The sequence below is a fragment of the Anguilla anguilla genome, chromosome 18 (assembly GCF_013347855.1).
Source record: "Anguilla anguilla isolate fAngAng1 chromosome 18, fAngAng1.pri, whole genome shotgun sequence".
In the NCBI taxonomy this organism is placed as follows: Eukaryota; Metazoa; Chordata; class Actinopteri; order Anguilliformes; family Anguillidae; genus Anguilla; species Anguilla anguilla.
In genome coordinates this window covers 16,407,859-16,424,254 of record NC_049218.1, presented here as the reverse complement: position 1 = coordinate 16,424,254, position 16,396 = coordinate 16,407,859, and the positions used below count along the sequence as shown (strand labels likewise).

The window sequence follows — 16,396 nt, the reverse complement described above, 5'->3', positions numbered from 1 at the left end:
AGTGTCATTTTCCTGTAAAGAAAAAAAAAATCTAAATCTAAAAACTGAGCATTCCTTGCTTAGGTTGAAAAGATGCAAGACAGCTGTCAATCTACAACAATGCATTTTCTAATTTATACTTGTCATTGTCATTATAAAGAAATGCGATTTCAATTATGGTTCAATTATTTACACAATTTAGAAAAGTAATTAGCTAGTGCTAGCTAATTACTTTTCTTCAGCATAAATATTTACAAGGAAAAGAGGAGATACTTATTGCACAATATCTGGCTAGCAGGCAATCAATCAAGTTAAATTAGATACAGCTCCAGCAGGGCATTGCTATGGTCAAAACAGCACTGTCAGGGACTGCCTGATCCATTTGTTTTCATCAAATAAGCAATGCTCATTGTCACGGTCATTATAAAATAACAAAAGATATTTCCTGTTTGTTGTCTAGTGATACGAATCCCTGCATCATGTCATCACAGCATCTCTCATTCTCTGAATTAGAGCATCTACAGAAATATAAAGTATTGTATTCATTTGTACTTCCGCATTCTGAACATACTTAAATGTGAGATTTCTGGGACATTTGGTTCATTACTTTTTCAAGCAAAACACATTTAAACCTTCCCAATTTTCTGTTGAATCAGTTTGTGTTCAGTGTTGTGGTCACTTAGTTTTTTTATTTGTGTGTACAGAGATCATGCATAGCGATCATAAATTTACACAAAAATGTTTTTTTTTTTTGGCTGGACTGCAACAGGGGGGCCAGCCCTATAAATGTGAATGTCTGTGACTGACTGAGTGATGAAGTTACACCATTGGTTGTCCGGTCCAGCCATATACTAGGATTTGACCTGGTCTTGTTCTTTTTTTGTTCTTCAGATTATCTGGCTTCATGTTGCCGTCGCCTATTGTGAGCACAGGTTCAATCCTGGCGCTGTGGTTCACAACAGATTTTGCCGTGAGTGCTCAAGGATTTAAAGCAATCTACGAAGGTAAGACTAAAGGTTTTTTCTTTGTCATGCTATTAGTAATGAGTATATAGCTTTATGCTGTGACAATACAATTTCTTCCTTTTTTTGGCTATAACCATTTGTATTGCCGATACACCAGCTGCAATGGATTACCTGTCATGTCAAGAGTTTACAGTATTAAAAATGAATATAGATAGTATGTGCTTTGCATTTGGTTTAATGATATCACTTACTATGGACTGTATGAACTGTTGGTGGCTAGTGTGGCTGTATAAAACTTTAGCCCTTTAGGATGCAAAATCAGTTGCTCTGGTTTAATTTTTATTGACCAATGATTTTCTATTCGCATGGTTATGCAAAGGGCATTGGTGAGTATTTATGGAATTGTTACCTTGCAGAAACAGGCAGCATGAAAAAAGGCCATTTAATTGAATGCACTTTTCGTATACATACAAGCTCTTTTCAGTGAGTGGGGAGTATAAATGTGCAGTAATACACAGAGCCATCGTACAATGCCCTTGCAAGCAAAACTGTAGCAATTTGCTAGAAATAAAAACATTTTTAAAAGCAGTAGCTTGCTCTGTGTCCTTCTAATTTTACAGTCTCTTTGAAAGATCGTGTTTTATAGACAGTGTTATTTCAGAGAGTACCACCGTCAGGCAAGGTGATGTCATGAGGAAGAGAATTGCAAACAAGACTGTTTAGTTGACTTTGTAAATACACCCAAAACCAGCTATCACTTAGACTTGGTATCAGAAATTTAGACATTTGGCAGACATTTGGTCAACAGAAAGGCATTTTAAAAGCTATGAACCCTGCTGTCAGTTGCTACAATCTAGGTAGCAATGTACCACTCATTTTGACGCATGTTCTCTCATTGAAGCATTTATTTTTCATGCTCCGCCCCCAGTGTTGCAATGCCATTAACCAGGCACTACGTCCAACCAAGCTACAGTACGTCTCTCACATCTGCTAATCTAAGACATCACAATATAGATTTCCATCAAATACCAGAAATTAAAATCAGTTAATTGTGTAAAGTTCTGTAACCTATGACATTTAATAAACTATATTATTAACAGTTGAAATAGCTTTTACTCTGAAAGTCCCATTTTGAATTAAATGAAATGTTGCCCTCCCATGTTTTCCATATCAATATACTCTATATATCACATACACCAAGTGTAAGCAAAAGTGAAAAAGAACTTAGTTAATTGCCTTCTCTAAAATAGTGAAGAGGCATGCAGGAGGTTTGAATTAATCTGAATAAAAATAAACATTTTCTTGTGCGTTCGAATCGCAAGGGCTCTTAAAGTGGGTAAGCTCACTTGATGGTATCAATGGGTGTACAGCCCATAAAAGAAACCCTGTTTAACGGGCCTGCAGCTAGCGAGGTACCACTGCATACGCTAATGTTTCCCAAACGTTATCCCGGGAGCGCACTGCATATAAGCTGTCGCTCAAGCTGAGCTCTCAATTAATTAGGTTTGATTGAGCTGTGAAGCACTGTGGAGTGGCATCAGGGCAGGGAAACCCGTCTGAGCCAGGCAGAGTGGATGGGGAAAACATGCTTTGGTGGATGGTTTTATAACCACAGAAGGAGCGCATTGTAATGGATCCTAAAATCATGCCACATATTATAATCAGACTGCTGGAGCAACAGCATACACAAATGACGGCTCTTGTGTTAGCCAGCTTTATGTTTTTAAATTAAGATTGAAGGGTTGGACAAAAGCATCTTATTAATTTTGAATCAGTTTGTGAGTGGGTAGCTCTTCTTGATTTTGTTCATCCGAGTGTTTGGCAGTGAGGTTGTATAACTACGTGAGCGATTTCATTGATACAGGCAGTCGGCTGGGCAGTAACTAAATCTTTTGTGTAAAACGTAGATTAGTGATCTTCATTTACATCATGTCTTCCTTTTTAATCATTGGTCCCCTTCCATATGCATGTCTAATCTTTTCAAAATGGAGAAAAAAAAAAAAAACATTCATTGCAGCCCTGGGGATCAAGAGAAGGGAATAAGGGAAAAATGGGAAAAGAGGTGAAAGGTTAAACTTAAGTTTATCATAAAGCAGTAGGTATAGTTGTCACCACTGTAGCAACAGGGAGTCCTTTTAAATAACTTATGAATGAACAGGGCAATCGTACCAATTCAAGTTGATCAAAATGTGTTTAGATTTTTTATACACAATTCTGTTCATTGATTTGATAGTGTGCATAGGTGCTGATTTATCAGTTTTGTATTTTTTTACCCATGCAAAATTGATTTTATTAAAGAGGTTAAAAAAAGAAATTACGCATAAATACACGCACGCATGCACACGCACACAGGGAGAAAACCAAGGGTGTGCTCAGAAATATTAATGATCCTCATAAAAGCAACTTAACGGCCAGGAACATGTAATAGCCTTTTATGGGTGAGTCTCTCGATCGGAATTATAAATTGACTAATTTCATGTAGGTAGTGCTGCTAAAAGGCTGTGTTTTATGCATTTTCAAAAAATATATTTTATGCTGTCCATGTTGATTCATATCACATTAATGTTTGAGAGAAATTCTCTTCTTTCCCCCCCCCCCCCCCAAATCGAATTTTGGCTTAAGCTTAATGACCATTCACTATATTAAACAGTGAGTCACCACATGCAGTATACTAGCAAGGAATACATTACCAATGTGCTATTTGGGGTATTTTTTCAGAACTACCATAGATTAGATAGAATCAATCTTGAAAGCAGAGGTTCTATTTTTACTTTGCGGGGTGGGAAATTGCACATTTATGCTGGGCGAACATCAATGGCAGCTGTAACTTATTGAGTCAAGTTATAATAGTAGGAGATATAGAACCCATAGACTTTGGGTGTGAGTGTGTTAAATAATCTATCTTCTATGAATCTTTTAAACAAGAAAAATGTGAACTGGACTCCAGTACTGGTGTAGAGTCACAGAAGACCGTACCAGATCCTGCACAAATTGTGTGGATGATAAAGGTAGAAATGAGAAATTCATTTTTCTCCAACGCAAGTCTGAATGAAAATATCTAATCGTTCAAAAATATTCTTGTTGAACCATTTTCAACATTGCTTGGATAAAAATAAACTCTGCATAGGCTGATGTCTGTGCTCATTTGCTTATGTGAATGTGCAGAGCCTTGTGACAGCTTGCATTTGCGCTATGATCTAAAACAGGGCGCCATCGCCCAATATGACCTGGCAAACGTCAATAACTGATATCGGCCCTCAGAATTTCCATGCTGTGCACCCCTTGGCAATACCTGTACTTTCCCTTTACGTCAAAGAAATAATGAGTTAAATGACTGCTTTGGGTTTCCTGAGCTGATCGTTCATCAGAAGGTCTAATCCATCAATTTTAAATGCTAAAAGTATTCCATTGCCTGCTGACATCTTGTATTGTACTGGACAAATGACACATTTTGATTTGATTTAATGAAATGCAAGAGCACTTGGCTCAGCAATACTACATATAGGCTCTTTTTGTTTTGCCCTAACCTGCTTATAGAAGGGCCTTTTCATTTGGCAAAATATAATGTGCTTCATTTGTAAAATGCATGTCATTTTCTCTAATAATTGCTACTGTAATCAATGGGTGTTGCTGGAAACCATCCCCCTCCTTGCATTTGCTGTTGTTGTGTGGTGCCTTCAAACCTGGAGTCCTCCAGGTTCTCCCTACAGTCTCTGCATTCTGATTTATGGGCCATTACATCAGACTAATTGCAATCTATTTGCCTGCAGTGTGCACAGCGGTACGTTAGATGAATGTGTAACCTAGTAGCAAAATTCCTACCCCAGAAGCTCTCCGGAATCAAAAATAGCATGTTCACTAATTGGATCAATTTCGATGTAGTTAATTAAGAAAAACAAAATCCTTTTGACACGTTTGAATGTGCAGCTCTTGTTCAATCAGCACCGTTCTTGTTTTTGTGAACACAAATAACTTTGTGCCTTATATTCTCAAATTGAATGGAGAGGTTTGCATTTATTATATCATGTGTCAACTATGTGGGAGTAGATTTGATGGAGGGTGAAAACACATATGAGTTGGGGTGGGGCTGGATGGATAGGGATTTTGGGCAAGCACTACTGTATTTCAAAAAACCTCATTACTGTACACCATCACGTTTATACACATTGTCTTTCTGCTTTCAGTTAATTACATTTTATTATTGGAAGTTGAAGCTTTGATGAAGCAACTTAGTTTATTAAAAAGAAAGCAATTTAGCAAAACTTAATTTACATCAATTTAGTCAATTGTGACCTCACTCTCCTCCCATGTTAGACCTACTTTTCCATGCAGGCCCCCATGACAGCTACATTTCCGTTTCTGTTAAATGAGGAAATAAGGGGTGACAAGATTTCAAAATAGTTTGTGGTGAGCGTTACAATTTTTAAACTTCCTCTTGTGGATGTGTAGATGCAATTCATTTGGATCCTCTGGCCCACTGGAAATCAGCTGTATTTATAGTGTGGCTGAGAAAAGCTTCAGGAATTTCCATCTCTGAATACCCCGTACACCTGAATTGTGTGTTGCAAAGACCAACAGTTTCATAAAGGCTTTACATTTGAGCCGGTCCATTGCTAAATGCTTAAGCCAGTGTTGCTTGTACTGAAGTGAGTTTATTTATGAGTTACTCATACCCTGCTGTGTTGTTCACTCTGCCTCTCTCATGTAAGGCTACTCCCTGAAGTGAGCGGGGTTTGATCACCTCCTCACACTCTAACATGTCCCCCCTGCTTCTCTCCTCAAACGGCAACATTTGCAGCAGATGGCCTAGCGAGCATCATTAGTACTGCGGTCCAATTTTTGAATTCCCAGATCATTAATGAACTTGTGCAAGGTTGTCTTGTTTAGACCAGCATAGCTCGATATCCTCTGTGCAGTCCTTGGCCACAGAGCGGAAGCACTTGCAAAGAAGAGCGTTTCTCCAAACTGCATCAGCAGTTCTAAAACTAGAAGCTTCCCATTTAGTGCCTTATACTTAGCCTATTTTGCAGAGTTGAATGTCAAGGACCTCTGCAAACTGCAATACTTCTAATCTGTTGTTCGAATAGTACTTGTTTTTTGTAGAAAGATTAAGTGATTCACTCCCTTAGCCTCTATCATTGTGTCAATGACCTCTAGCTGTAGCCAATGAGCAGAGCAGTACCAAAATACCACCTGAGTTTCATCCAAACATGACAGATGTCATCTCCTGCTGGTCTAGGAGATTGACAAACATGTTAACTAAATCATCTATATCCTCTATGTGCATCTACGTGTAAACAACATAATTATTTGCTCTACTAAGCACTGTAGCCTAATCTAGGAAAATGCTGACTTGAATCTTGCTTAATATAGTCAAATAATTGTAACCTCAGAAACAAGTGACATTGGATATGTGTATATTCAACATTTTGAGTGAAGTATGCATGCTCTCTCTACTGTGTTCGTGGCAGCAAGGAACGCTTTTGTTTGCACTTGTTTACAGAGTCCTTTCTGCTGTTTAGCTCTATTGGCACAAGAGGGCCCAACAGCAGCATCTATCCATTCTTTAGCCAATTTCACCCCGGGAAGCTCAGCTGGCCCCAAGACCCTGACCACTGCGCACTTACTGCAAGCCACATTCAGCCCATTCATCACTTACAGGACCCTGGGGCTGAAGTGCAGTTTCTGTTCGGTTTTCCATCTGGCAGAGAAAGAGCAGCTTTGTCTGTCACCTTGTGCTAATGCAACAGATTGTGCTAATAGGGGTCGGTCCCTTTCATTCACTTTTCAGCAGCCTCTTGTTTAATTCCTCTTCTTAGCTGTGACTGAAACTAAACTTTGTTGTCCTTAAGGTAGTTACTTTGAGCCCACATCATGGAGTACACATTAGGTTTTTTCCAGATACTGTTAGCAGCATTAACAGTGCACCAAACAAGCCCCCCCAAACAAGATATAGCAATGGGAATGACCTCAGAGCTGATAGAATTTGAAGTGGGGGGCTGTACATTTAATGTTTGACATCCAACCATAGAATAATGTTTTGCATCGACAAACTTAATTGGCTTATGCTTGAAAAAGGCTCATTTGCACCAGTAACCAATAGTTCCAGTGCAGTGGAAACATCTGCAGAAGTCAATTGCAGAAAATAAGTTGACAGCCTGAACAGAACTATTGAATAATCACAACACAGTACAGTTCGCATCGTAACCCCTTTTCTTTGAAAAACTCAACCTGGATTAGACACTTTGGGATTAAACCCACCTGATAGGTAGTTTTCAGGTTATCACCTTTTAGAAACAGACAATATGATATGTGAGACCATAGGAATGTATCGGTTTATTCTCCATCCCCCTCCTTACTCCACAAACCTCAAGCTAACCATCGTTGGGCAAGTGGATTTATTGCCTTCTGGAGGAAACTCTAATAGTCAGAGAACTTGCGTGGCTATATGCAGCACATAGAATGTTCCTTGTGATCTGAAATTAATACAATCTGTGAAATTTAATTGAAATCAATGAGTAAAAATCTTAATGTCTATATAGATAATGGCTGTTGAGTTGATAGGTGAAATCTCCATTTTTAAAGTTTGTTTCAGTTAAAAGCAGAAACAAAATGGTACGATTTGCCTGAAGGAGATTACAACCGGTGAAGTTTAACAAATATTTGTCTATAAAAATTCAACTCTTGTTGTCAGGAACAGTTGAAAAACTTCAACATTTCTTTCTTTGAGAGCTAAGGTGGATTACCTCAAAACGTAGCCATGTTTGATCTTTTTATAAAGGGTGTGAAACCAGGAATGTTTCGATAATATCATAGTGCTTAGCCCTACTTGCTTGTTTATAGACCAGACAGTCGCTGTCTGCAACCACACCCCCACACCTCACCAAATCAGCTCAGACATGTTCTCCCCCTCTCTCTCAAACACCCCCCACCCCCCTTGTAGAACTTCTTAAATTGAGACTTTTCTTTATTTAGTCAGAGTAAGGAGGAAGAAAGCAGTTCTTGTGGGCTTAACATCAACCACCAACATCTGTTGCGGTGCACATTCTAGATTCTGGATATTTGCTATTGCCAACTGAGGAATCTGAAGCTTACATCTGGACATGGTGTTGTGTGGTGTTGTGTGCAGTGCACAGGATCTGACGTTTTTGTCTAACAGCTAACCTGGCATTTGTACATTTTTATCCCTGGCTTTTTGAAATATTTGGTTTTTTGGACTTTCATCTTGGTCTGGCTCTATTTTGGGAGAAAGCTGTGGTTTGCCATTTTCTTTCATTCATGTTTGTTCATACCAGAACAAAATAGACTGTATTGCAGCAAGAATCAAACGCTTTGTGTTCATGTTGCACAATAATGGTAGATAAATATTAGCGAGTGCCATCAGTACGATGCCTATGGTTACAACTGAGTAGTGGCAATGTAGGATTTAATAAATATATGTACATCATATTGTTAATATTGCTAAAAAAAAAAAACATTCAAAATATGTAGTGGTCCTTTAAATTGGTAGTTGGGGGAATTTAGCATGTTCTAAAGATACTTAAGCATTAGGCCTTTACATTATCAGGTACAGAGGGGCCTGCTCTTCCTTCTTGGCAATTTTACATATGTATGTCTGTAAACATGCGACTGACATTGGTCACTCACATTTGTAAAGAGCTATTTTACAAAAAAAAAAAAAAAGGGAACAGCTCTAAGAACTACCATTATTCTGTTTGTTGGAAGTATTACTCCCCAAAGTACTAACTCTCTCTCAAAGATGCATGCTTCAAAGCTTTTGAAGTTGGCAAACTTTGCTTCACTGGAAGGCTTTAAGTCCTTATACCACTTTTAATCTTTTTTTTCTTCTTTTTCTTGAATCTCTTAAGGGATTTTCTGTATCTTTTGACAGGAAGCACTTTGAATACATTTTACAGTCCACTTAAAAATAGTATCATTTATTTTTGAAACAATCCAATCCTTTACTGGCACTATTAAATGTAAAAGGAGACTGCACAGGAATCTGTATGACCACTAGGAACAATTAATGACTTTGCACCTTTATTGCAAAGATAATTACATTTTACATAATTATTAGCCAGAATATTTAGGTATTACCGTTGTGTGCTTTTAACTTTCACTTTTGTGCAAATTTACTTCGCAATTAGTAAATATTTAGTCATTTTCACCAGTCAGCACAATTGGCTACTTTCATAAAACGAGCTCCAGCTACTTTTTCCTTTGTCACTTGGTCTCAGAGTAGATCTCCAGGATAGATCTGTCATGGTTTTTGCTTCTAAACTGGCATGATCTTGTTTCAGAGTTTAGAAATGGGGATAATCAACAAACTGCATGAGTGTGTATGACCGACACTTCATTGTTCAGAGTTAGTATTTTTCCAATGAGATGCTTTGCCAATAGGATCCATTGTTTGTCGTTGAAGCGTTCCCCATTACAGGGGAAGCTTTGGTGACACCAGCGAATAGAACACAATTATGCCGTATTTGGAAGTAAATAAATTCAATAATTGATAGCAACCCAGATAGGCGTTTCTGTGTGAGACAAAGATCCTCTAATCCTGACATGCCCTGAATACCTTCAAACTCTTTGCAATCAAGAAAATGGCACAGGAAGAAAACCTTTATCAACTATTCTTCCTCAGTCCCCTTTTGAGTTTCCAGGGAAGTTTGTTAAATTCAGTAAATAACTAATCAACATAAGTCATCCTGACCAAGTCAGACACATTTGTGGGTATTCAATACAATAGAAACGTTTCAATATAGCATTTTTCGTTTTTTTTATTTTTATTTATTTATTTTTTTAAATTGGGCTGATGTTGCAAAGTTTTCAAAAATCAAATGCACTACTTATTCACAGAAGAGATTTTCTGGATGGTCCTAGGGGGCATAAACTTACATGAAGAAATTTTATTCTTGTACTGGCATATGATAATTTGCATATTTAATGGAAATTCAGTTAAAGTGATTTCAGTAGGGACAACAATACACTGTTCATGGTGGTTTTACCATAAAAAAAACAAAAAACAAATGTGCACGATACTGGGTTTCCTTCATGGTTAAACACAAAAGTAGAAAATACTAAATTCTAGTTCGAATCATTACAAGATATATACTTTGCCTTGAGAAATGTGATCCTAGTAAGCATATAGAACTGGAAAGTAAAAACTAGTCTTTCAATGAAATGGGCCACTTTATAAACCTTTGCAGTGGTATGAATTTCACTTACTGATTTGATGACATAACATTAAATAATAAACGTTCTGGTGACTAGTTATTTTTCCTCTGTGAAGGAGATTACAAGGGTGGCCATGTTGCTCCTTGAGGGATTTGGGAAGATTCGCTCTCAACCCAAAAGTGACATGATTTAGCAGACCATTCACTGGGGGACAGGGCCAAGCAGTGTTAGATCCAATCAAACCTTCTATAGCTCAGGGGTCTTACAAGCACATGTCTTATTTTACACATTTTCTCCCCCACTGTAAGCAAGAGTAGAATGTTTCCTGCCTTTGGGAAGGGGAATAAAAGGAGACAGTATGGGGAAATGAGAGATGAGTACTAAATCTTCCATTTTTACAAAAAAACATTTCCATCGAAAATAAAATAGAAATCTAGAGAGCTAGTATTATAGTAATAGAGACTGAGTGTTCATCAGTTGCCATAGTAATGGAGGAGTCACAGAATAAAATGAACTACAATTTAGCATGCCACTGATTACAGTATTTCAAATACTAAGAACGAAGAACATATTACTACTCCACATTATCATGGAGTTACTGCACCTGACATAATTGACAAGCTGCAGGTATGCACACTTTTGCAAATGTGCGAATTAAATGCCATTAAAATGGCAAAGGGCACATTTAAGAAATTACCTAGAAAGCTGTGGACACTGTTCATGAGTCCATTACATACAGTATTCCTCTGTGTCTTTCATTTCCACAATTTACTCATCTAATAAAATGTTTGACAAACAGGTTTAAAAACTTTGAATGTCAAAGTAATTATAGTTTCATAAGTAAAATCAAAAGTATCTTGTGTAGTCTTGCCATTTTGTCAGCTCCCCTCCCCTCTGATATAAATTCACTAAACTGCGTATTGAAAAGGCCCTCGATCAGAACACAGTGCATCCGCATTAAGTGCACATGCATACATGCAGCTACGCAACATATCCATGCTTGTTTATATAATCATCGTTTAACAATGTTACCACACATGGCTCAGCAGATAATATGAAGAAATGAATGTCACTCAATACATCCAGCTGTGTGCGCTAAAGCAGTTAAAGCTAATGTTTGTGTAACAGCTTTATATAGCTGCATTGTAAGCACTTCCTAAATAGTGCCCCCTCACCCCCACCCCCCAAGATAAATAAACAAACATTTATCGGCACATAAAAGGTGTTTATTGGATGTATTCATAGGTTTACTGATGACTAATTTAAAGTATCCCACCTTGAATACACTGTAAAAAGGGGTTGTGATCTGTCCTTTCAGTTTAGCCTCATTTTTGTGCTGATTGAGTCATTTGTTATAGTTCAACAATTGCAAACTAGAAAATAAAATCAGTCCCACAACCATGGCTGATATATGACTCACAATAAAAGGACTGAACATGATAGTCTATTTGACTGGGAACAGATAAAACATTACAGCATAAGGATTTCAATTTAAACACGAAGGAAATGTGTATTTTCCCTTTGTTAGCTAAAAATACAAATTCTATAAAATAAAAAAATTCTATTAATAATAAATTCTGTGCTTCAGTAAACTTTGATTAAGTTTCAGAAATACCAGCCCACAAAACTGACCAGTCCATTCAAATGCGTGAGCTGTCCTTTTCAAGCAGTCAAAACTCCCATTATGCCAAATGCCCTACAAAGCCTCCTACGTATAAAGTGCTGCCATATTTTGTGTCATCAAGGGATGTTTATACAGTGCTTATGTATGCGGTACCTTGAGGTAATGGAAGCATTCAGGCTGCTATAATCATCTTCTGAATTTGTTGAAATGAATATTCAGCCTTGATATGAATATATCCTAGCTCAGTAATCTGCAGATTTAAATGGAGTTTACCCCCAAATCTGGCAAATATTTAAATGATTGATAAAAGCATGCAATCTGTAAAGTAATTTTAACTCCACTTTAATATTCCTAGGCAGCTGGAAGCTGACCTTACTGTAAGGAATACCACATTCGTTTTTTCTTCCTCTTCGCTGAAAACAAGTTCCCCCCGGTGTGGACAACCTTTTCTCTCCTTGCTGACAGCTGCTCACTAGAAGCCATTGCCCATGACAGCGGTTTGCAAGTACTGCAGCAGAAATGATCTTTCAAGCTGAACTTTCCAAGCTGTGTTGCGATGGTCTACTTTTGAGTTTTTGTTGGTGTTTGCAAAAAAGGACGGCTGTAAAATGGAACATCAAGAAAAAAAAGGTAATACTGGCATGCAGCATAAGTTTGTTACACAGATTCAGACATTTTAGTGAGGCATCGAGAATCTTGCTGTCACAAAGTTAAGAAAGCTACCATTCATGAGTGGTGGCTGAAACATTTTTTTTACACATTTCATAGTTATGTTCTTATAACATACATCATGAAGCATTAAGTCTTGTTAGTGCAGTTCGCATAAAGTATTATGGAACTAGGGCAATAACCTTACACATCCCGTGTGACATATGCATTCATTCTGTTCTAATGTGCATATTTAATTGTGAATAGTGCAGTGACCGGATACCATGCATAAAAAGTGCTAAATAACATGCAGAGGTAAAGTGTGACTGTGGACACATTGGTTGAGAAAAAAATCTGTTCCACATTGGGGTGCCTAAGAATGGTCCCCTTAAGGTTTGCTAGGCCCTCTAAAATTTCAAACGTGCCGTTTCTCATTTTATTTTTATTATTTTTAATAATAATAATAATAATAATAATAATAATAATAATGACTGAGCTTGTGAGAGACACCACTTCAACTGTAGCCTGACAGAAACTTTCAGCAACAATAAAACTGTGTACAAGAGAAATGTACTGTAAGTAGCTTTAATTTTGGATAGTTAATCATGCAACAGAGACATCAGTGCAGCATTATCTGAATCAGACACGCACATGGCAAAAAACATCCATTTTAAGTATGTGCGCTGGAGCAGTAATGCCTGCGAGAGCTAGAGCTCTATATCTGAGCAACACACAATTATGTAATAAATTGGTTTACTAGTTTTATTCTCTGGGGATTAAATGATTAGCTTACATTGCCATAACACCTGGACGGCCGAAGGGCAGGAAGTTGAACCTGAAATGGGAAGGCCGTTTAACGATACTGCGGAGAGTCTGAAATTAATTTGAAATTTCTTGCAGGGCTTCTGTTTTCCCCCACAAAAGATCTCCTCACTCATCTCCGCTCTTCCAGCTTTAATAAGCAGAAACCATGAGCTGAATTAGCATGCCTCTGTGGCCTCTCCCGAGCCCAGTGCAAGCGCTTTCTTAGTCAGCAACCACACCCCAAGTGTACCTGAAACAAATGACCTTCTGTTTAATTGTGACAATCCCGCCTTTCCCTCCCTGCGAGCTGATGTATGTGGGGTGGAGCACAGCGGCATGGGGCCTGCTGTCTGCTCCGTTTTCCTCCAGGGTAGGCCTACAACTCAACGACCCTGGCACAACGGCGGCGAGGCCTGCCCGCCCCCGCACAGCACTCACACGGCACAAACGCCCAGGTCATCCAGCAGTTACTGTACTCTAATCTGGGCAAAATTAAATTCACACCGCTAAAACCTTGCGGAATGTAAATTTGTAGATGTTGAAATTTGTAAACATGTTTAACAACCTCCACCCTTAAATGTGGCTTTATTTGTTTGAGGGTATTCTAAATGAAGATTAAATGTAGGGCGGGAGCATTTTAGCCCTTATTTTAAATTGTCATTTATGAAAGCGAAGGATTTTCAGCAACAAATCAGTAGCTTATTTATAAATAAGGCAAGCATAACAAATAATGATTTCACTCAAATGGTTGAAGTTCTTAACACTAGTATATTTTGAAATCACATGTAAGGAATTACAGGTGTTGCAGTGATCATTGGGTTTCCACCCCTAAACACACATTTAAGGGCTTAAACTGATGCTAAATGATTGAGTTCATAAAATAAAATGTACAGCAGTACTGAACTGGGTAAGGGGAGCAGGATTATTAGGTAAGGGCTCTGAAGGGTTTGTATAATATTGTGATTAATGCATGAATCACACCTTGCAGAACCCCAGCACATGGGAAATGGTATAGTGACCCATATTCTTGGCAAGTGAGTGGTTGACTTGCCACTGACCTCTGGGGTATATGCTGTGTTAGTGATGACTTCTTTCCACAGAAATCATTTTGAAACAAGAGCTCTCAACACCCACATGTTTTATCGCAATTATAAAGCACGCTGAAGAGGGTCACCACTCAAAAGGTTGTAAGTTCGATTCTCAGGTCAGGCAGTCCTGTTTTCTTAGATACAAAAACATGAATTGCCCAGATATGGAGCTGTATAAATGGACTATGTAAATCCTGCTAAATGCCTTAGACATAAGGACTGTGAAGAAACGATCATGTCAGAAATGAAAAATAAATGCAATTCAATGAAGATCATATTTTTCCTCTTTAGGCCACGTTTTTAAACTGTTCCATGAGCCGAGATGCTTGAGGAGCAACTTAAATGGAACTTAAGATAAATCCAGCCCACTCAGTCTGAAATGGCATAAATATGAAAATTAATCGAGGTGTTAATGTGTTTGAAGTGTTTGGAAATGGAAGGATGCTATTCAAGGCTGTAAGAACAGATGTACTAGGTGCAGACCAACAATGTAGACTGAAATGCTTTCATTGGCTCTGCTTTGATTTGAATTGCCTTGCTAATTAAATGTTTTGCAAGGATCCAGGTTTAAAAGCATGAACTACTAACTTGATGCCATTTTAACATTTTATTATCCCCTGCCCCTATTTTATGTAGCATCCATCCATCCATCTCAGTAAAAAAAAAAAAAGAAAAAAAAAAAAAAAAAACAACCCACACAGGCTCCCATGTGAAAAACATTATATTTCGGCGTACTTGAAGTTTAATTATATAAACTTCAATTACACTTTAAGTATTCTCAAGTACGCTGGAGTGTTCTTTAGGTATACTTCAGCATGCAGTTCTTTCATATGGGCCGATTCATCATGGCCATGAAGGCTGCAGAACTCTTACCTTATGATGTGCAATTTCGCATCTACTCACTCAGAGAACGGGGCTTACAATAGTAACCCAACATTTTATTGAATCATGAATAATTAATGTATGTATTTGAATACATTAATTTTGTGAAAAGAAAAGATAAAAGCAAACTTTAAATTGCTATGGGGCATGGCACTGCATCTTGTGGTTGCATAAAGTTACATAATCCCGGGGGGGGGGGGGGGGGGGGGGGGGGAAGCTGACCTTTGACCTTATTCACTCATTGTGACACTGCAGTCACAGTTCACCTGATGGAAGTCTGATGCAAGGCTAGCCTTAGCCATTGCAGACATCTCCACTGTGGTATAGGCCTTGGATACAGAAAATTCACTGGGCACACCAGTCTCATTGGCCGACTGACTGGGAGACGGTGGCGACGACGGAGAGTTGGTTTCATCACACAAGGGGCAGGGTGTGTATAACTACATAGCAGGAGCCAACAGGGTAGCAGGTGTCCTGCAATTCAGCTCTCCTGTAGTACTGAGGAGAGTGAGGGTGAAAATGTTTACTGGCCTTCGAGTGAGAGGATGAGTGAATGCTTCAGCTGCTGGGCTCCTCATATACTGTACAGTGTGCTTTGCACAATGGGGACAACTATTTAAAACTGAAAGACCTCAAATCCCCCTTTCCACTTCAATAAAATAAATACATTTGTAAATGGTACGCATTTAATTTGTAGTTTGATTAAATGCAAATGCTTAGCATTAAAAATGCTCCAAATGAGGAAAAAAAGCTAGTACTTCCTCTTTCAAGTGTCTGCTGTAATTCATTTGTCTTTAAGGTTTCCCCCCCCCCCCCCGCCTTTGAAATAATCAGTGCCCTGTGCTGATTTAATTTGGGTCCTGGCATGCAATTAAAGAACTTAAAAGGAAGACCCAATGCACCCTTAGAAATCTTTATTTATTATTTTTTTTATTAAAGCAACAACAACATTAGGATATTTAGTAATTACCAAATGCCTTTTCAGATCCCTCTTTATACAAGGAAGTATTGTAAATATACATTAAAAGGCATGTTGTTGGACATAAATGGGCAAAAAATACCCGGAAGAAAGCACTATGATGGTCTGTAAGGTGTAATGGCGTATGAAAGAGTGAAATGCTTTTTATTTTAAGCAGGTCTTGCATATGATCAAAGGTTTTAGTTAGCTTTTTAAATCTAATTTATGCATTAGCCAAGGAAATGGGTTTCCTCTGCCATGAGGAAACCCATTT

General features: G+C 38.1%; 1 protein-coding gene across 3 annotated transcripts in view; it reads left to right on the top strand.

Moving 5' to 3' along the window:
- The window catches only part of csmd1a (CUB and Sushi multiple domains 1a), a 500,723-nt gene that overhangs the window by 211,293 nt on the left and 273,034 nt on the right, over positions 1-16,396 (top strand). For all 3 annotated transcript variants that reach the window (XM_035400756.1, XM_035400757.1, XM_035400759.1), the window contains exon 3: positions 871-983. In XM_035400756.1, the coding sequence (XP_035256647.1) occupies positions 871-983 (113 nt within the window). The remainder of the gene's footprint in view (positions 1-870; positions 984-16,396) is intronic.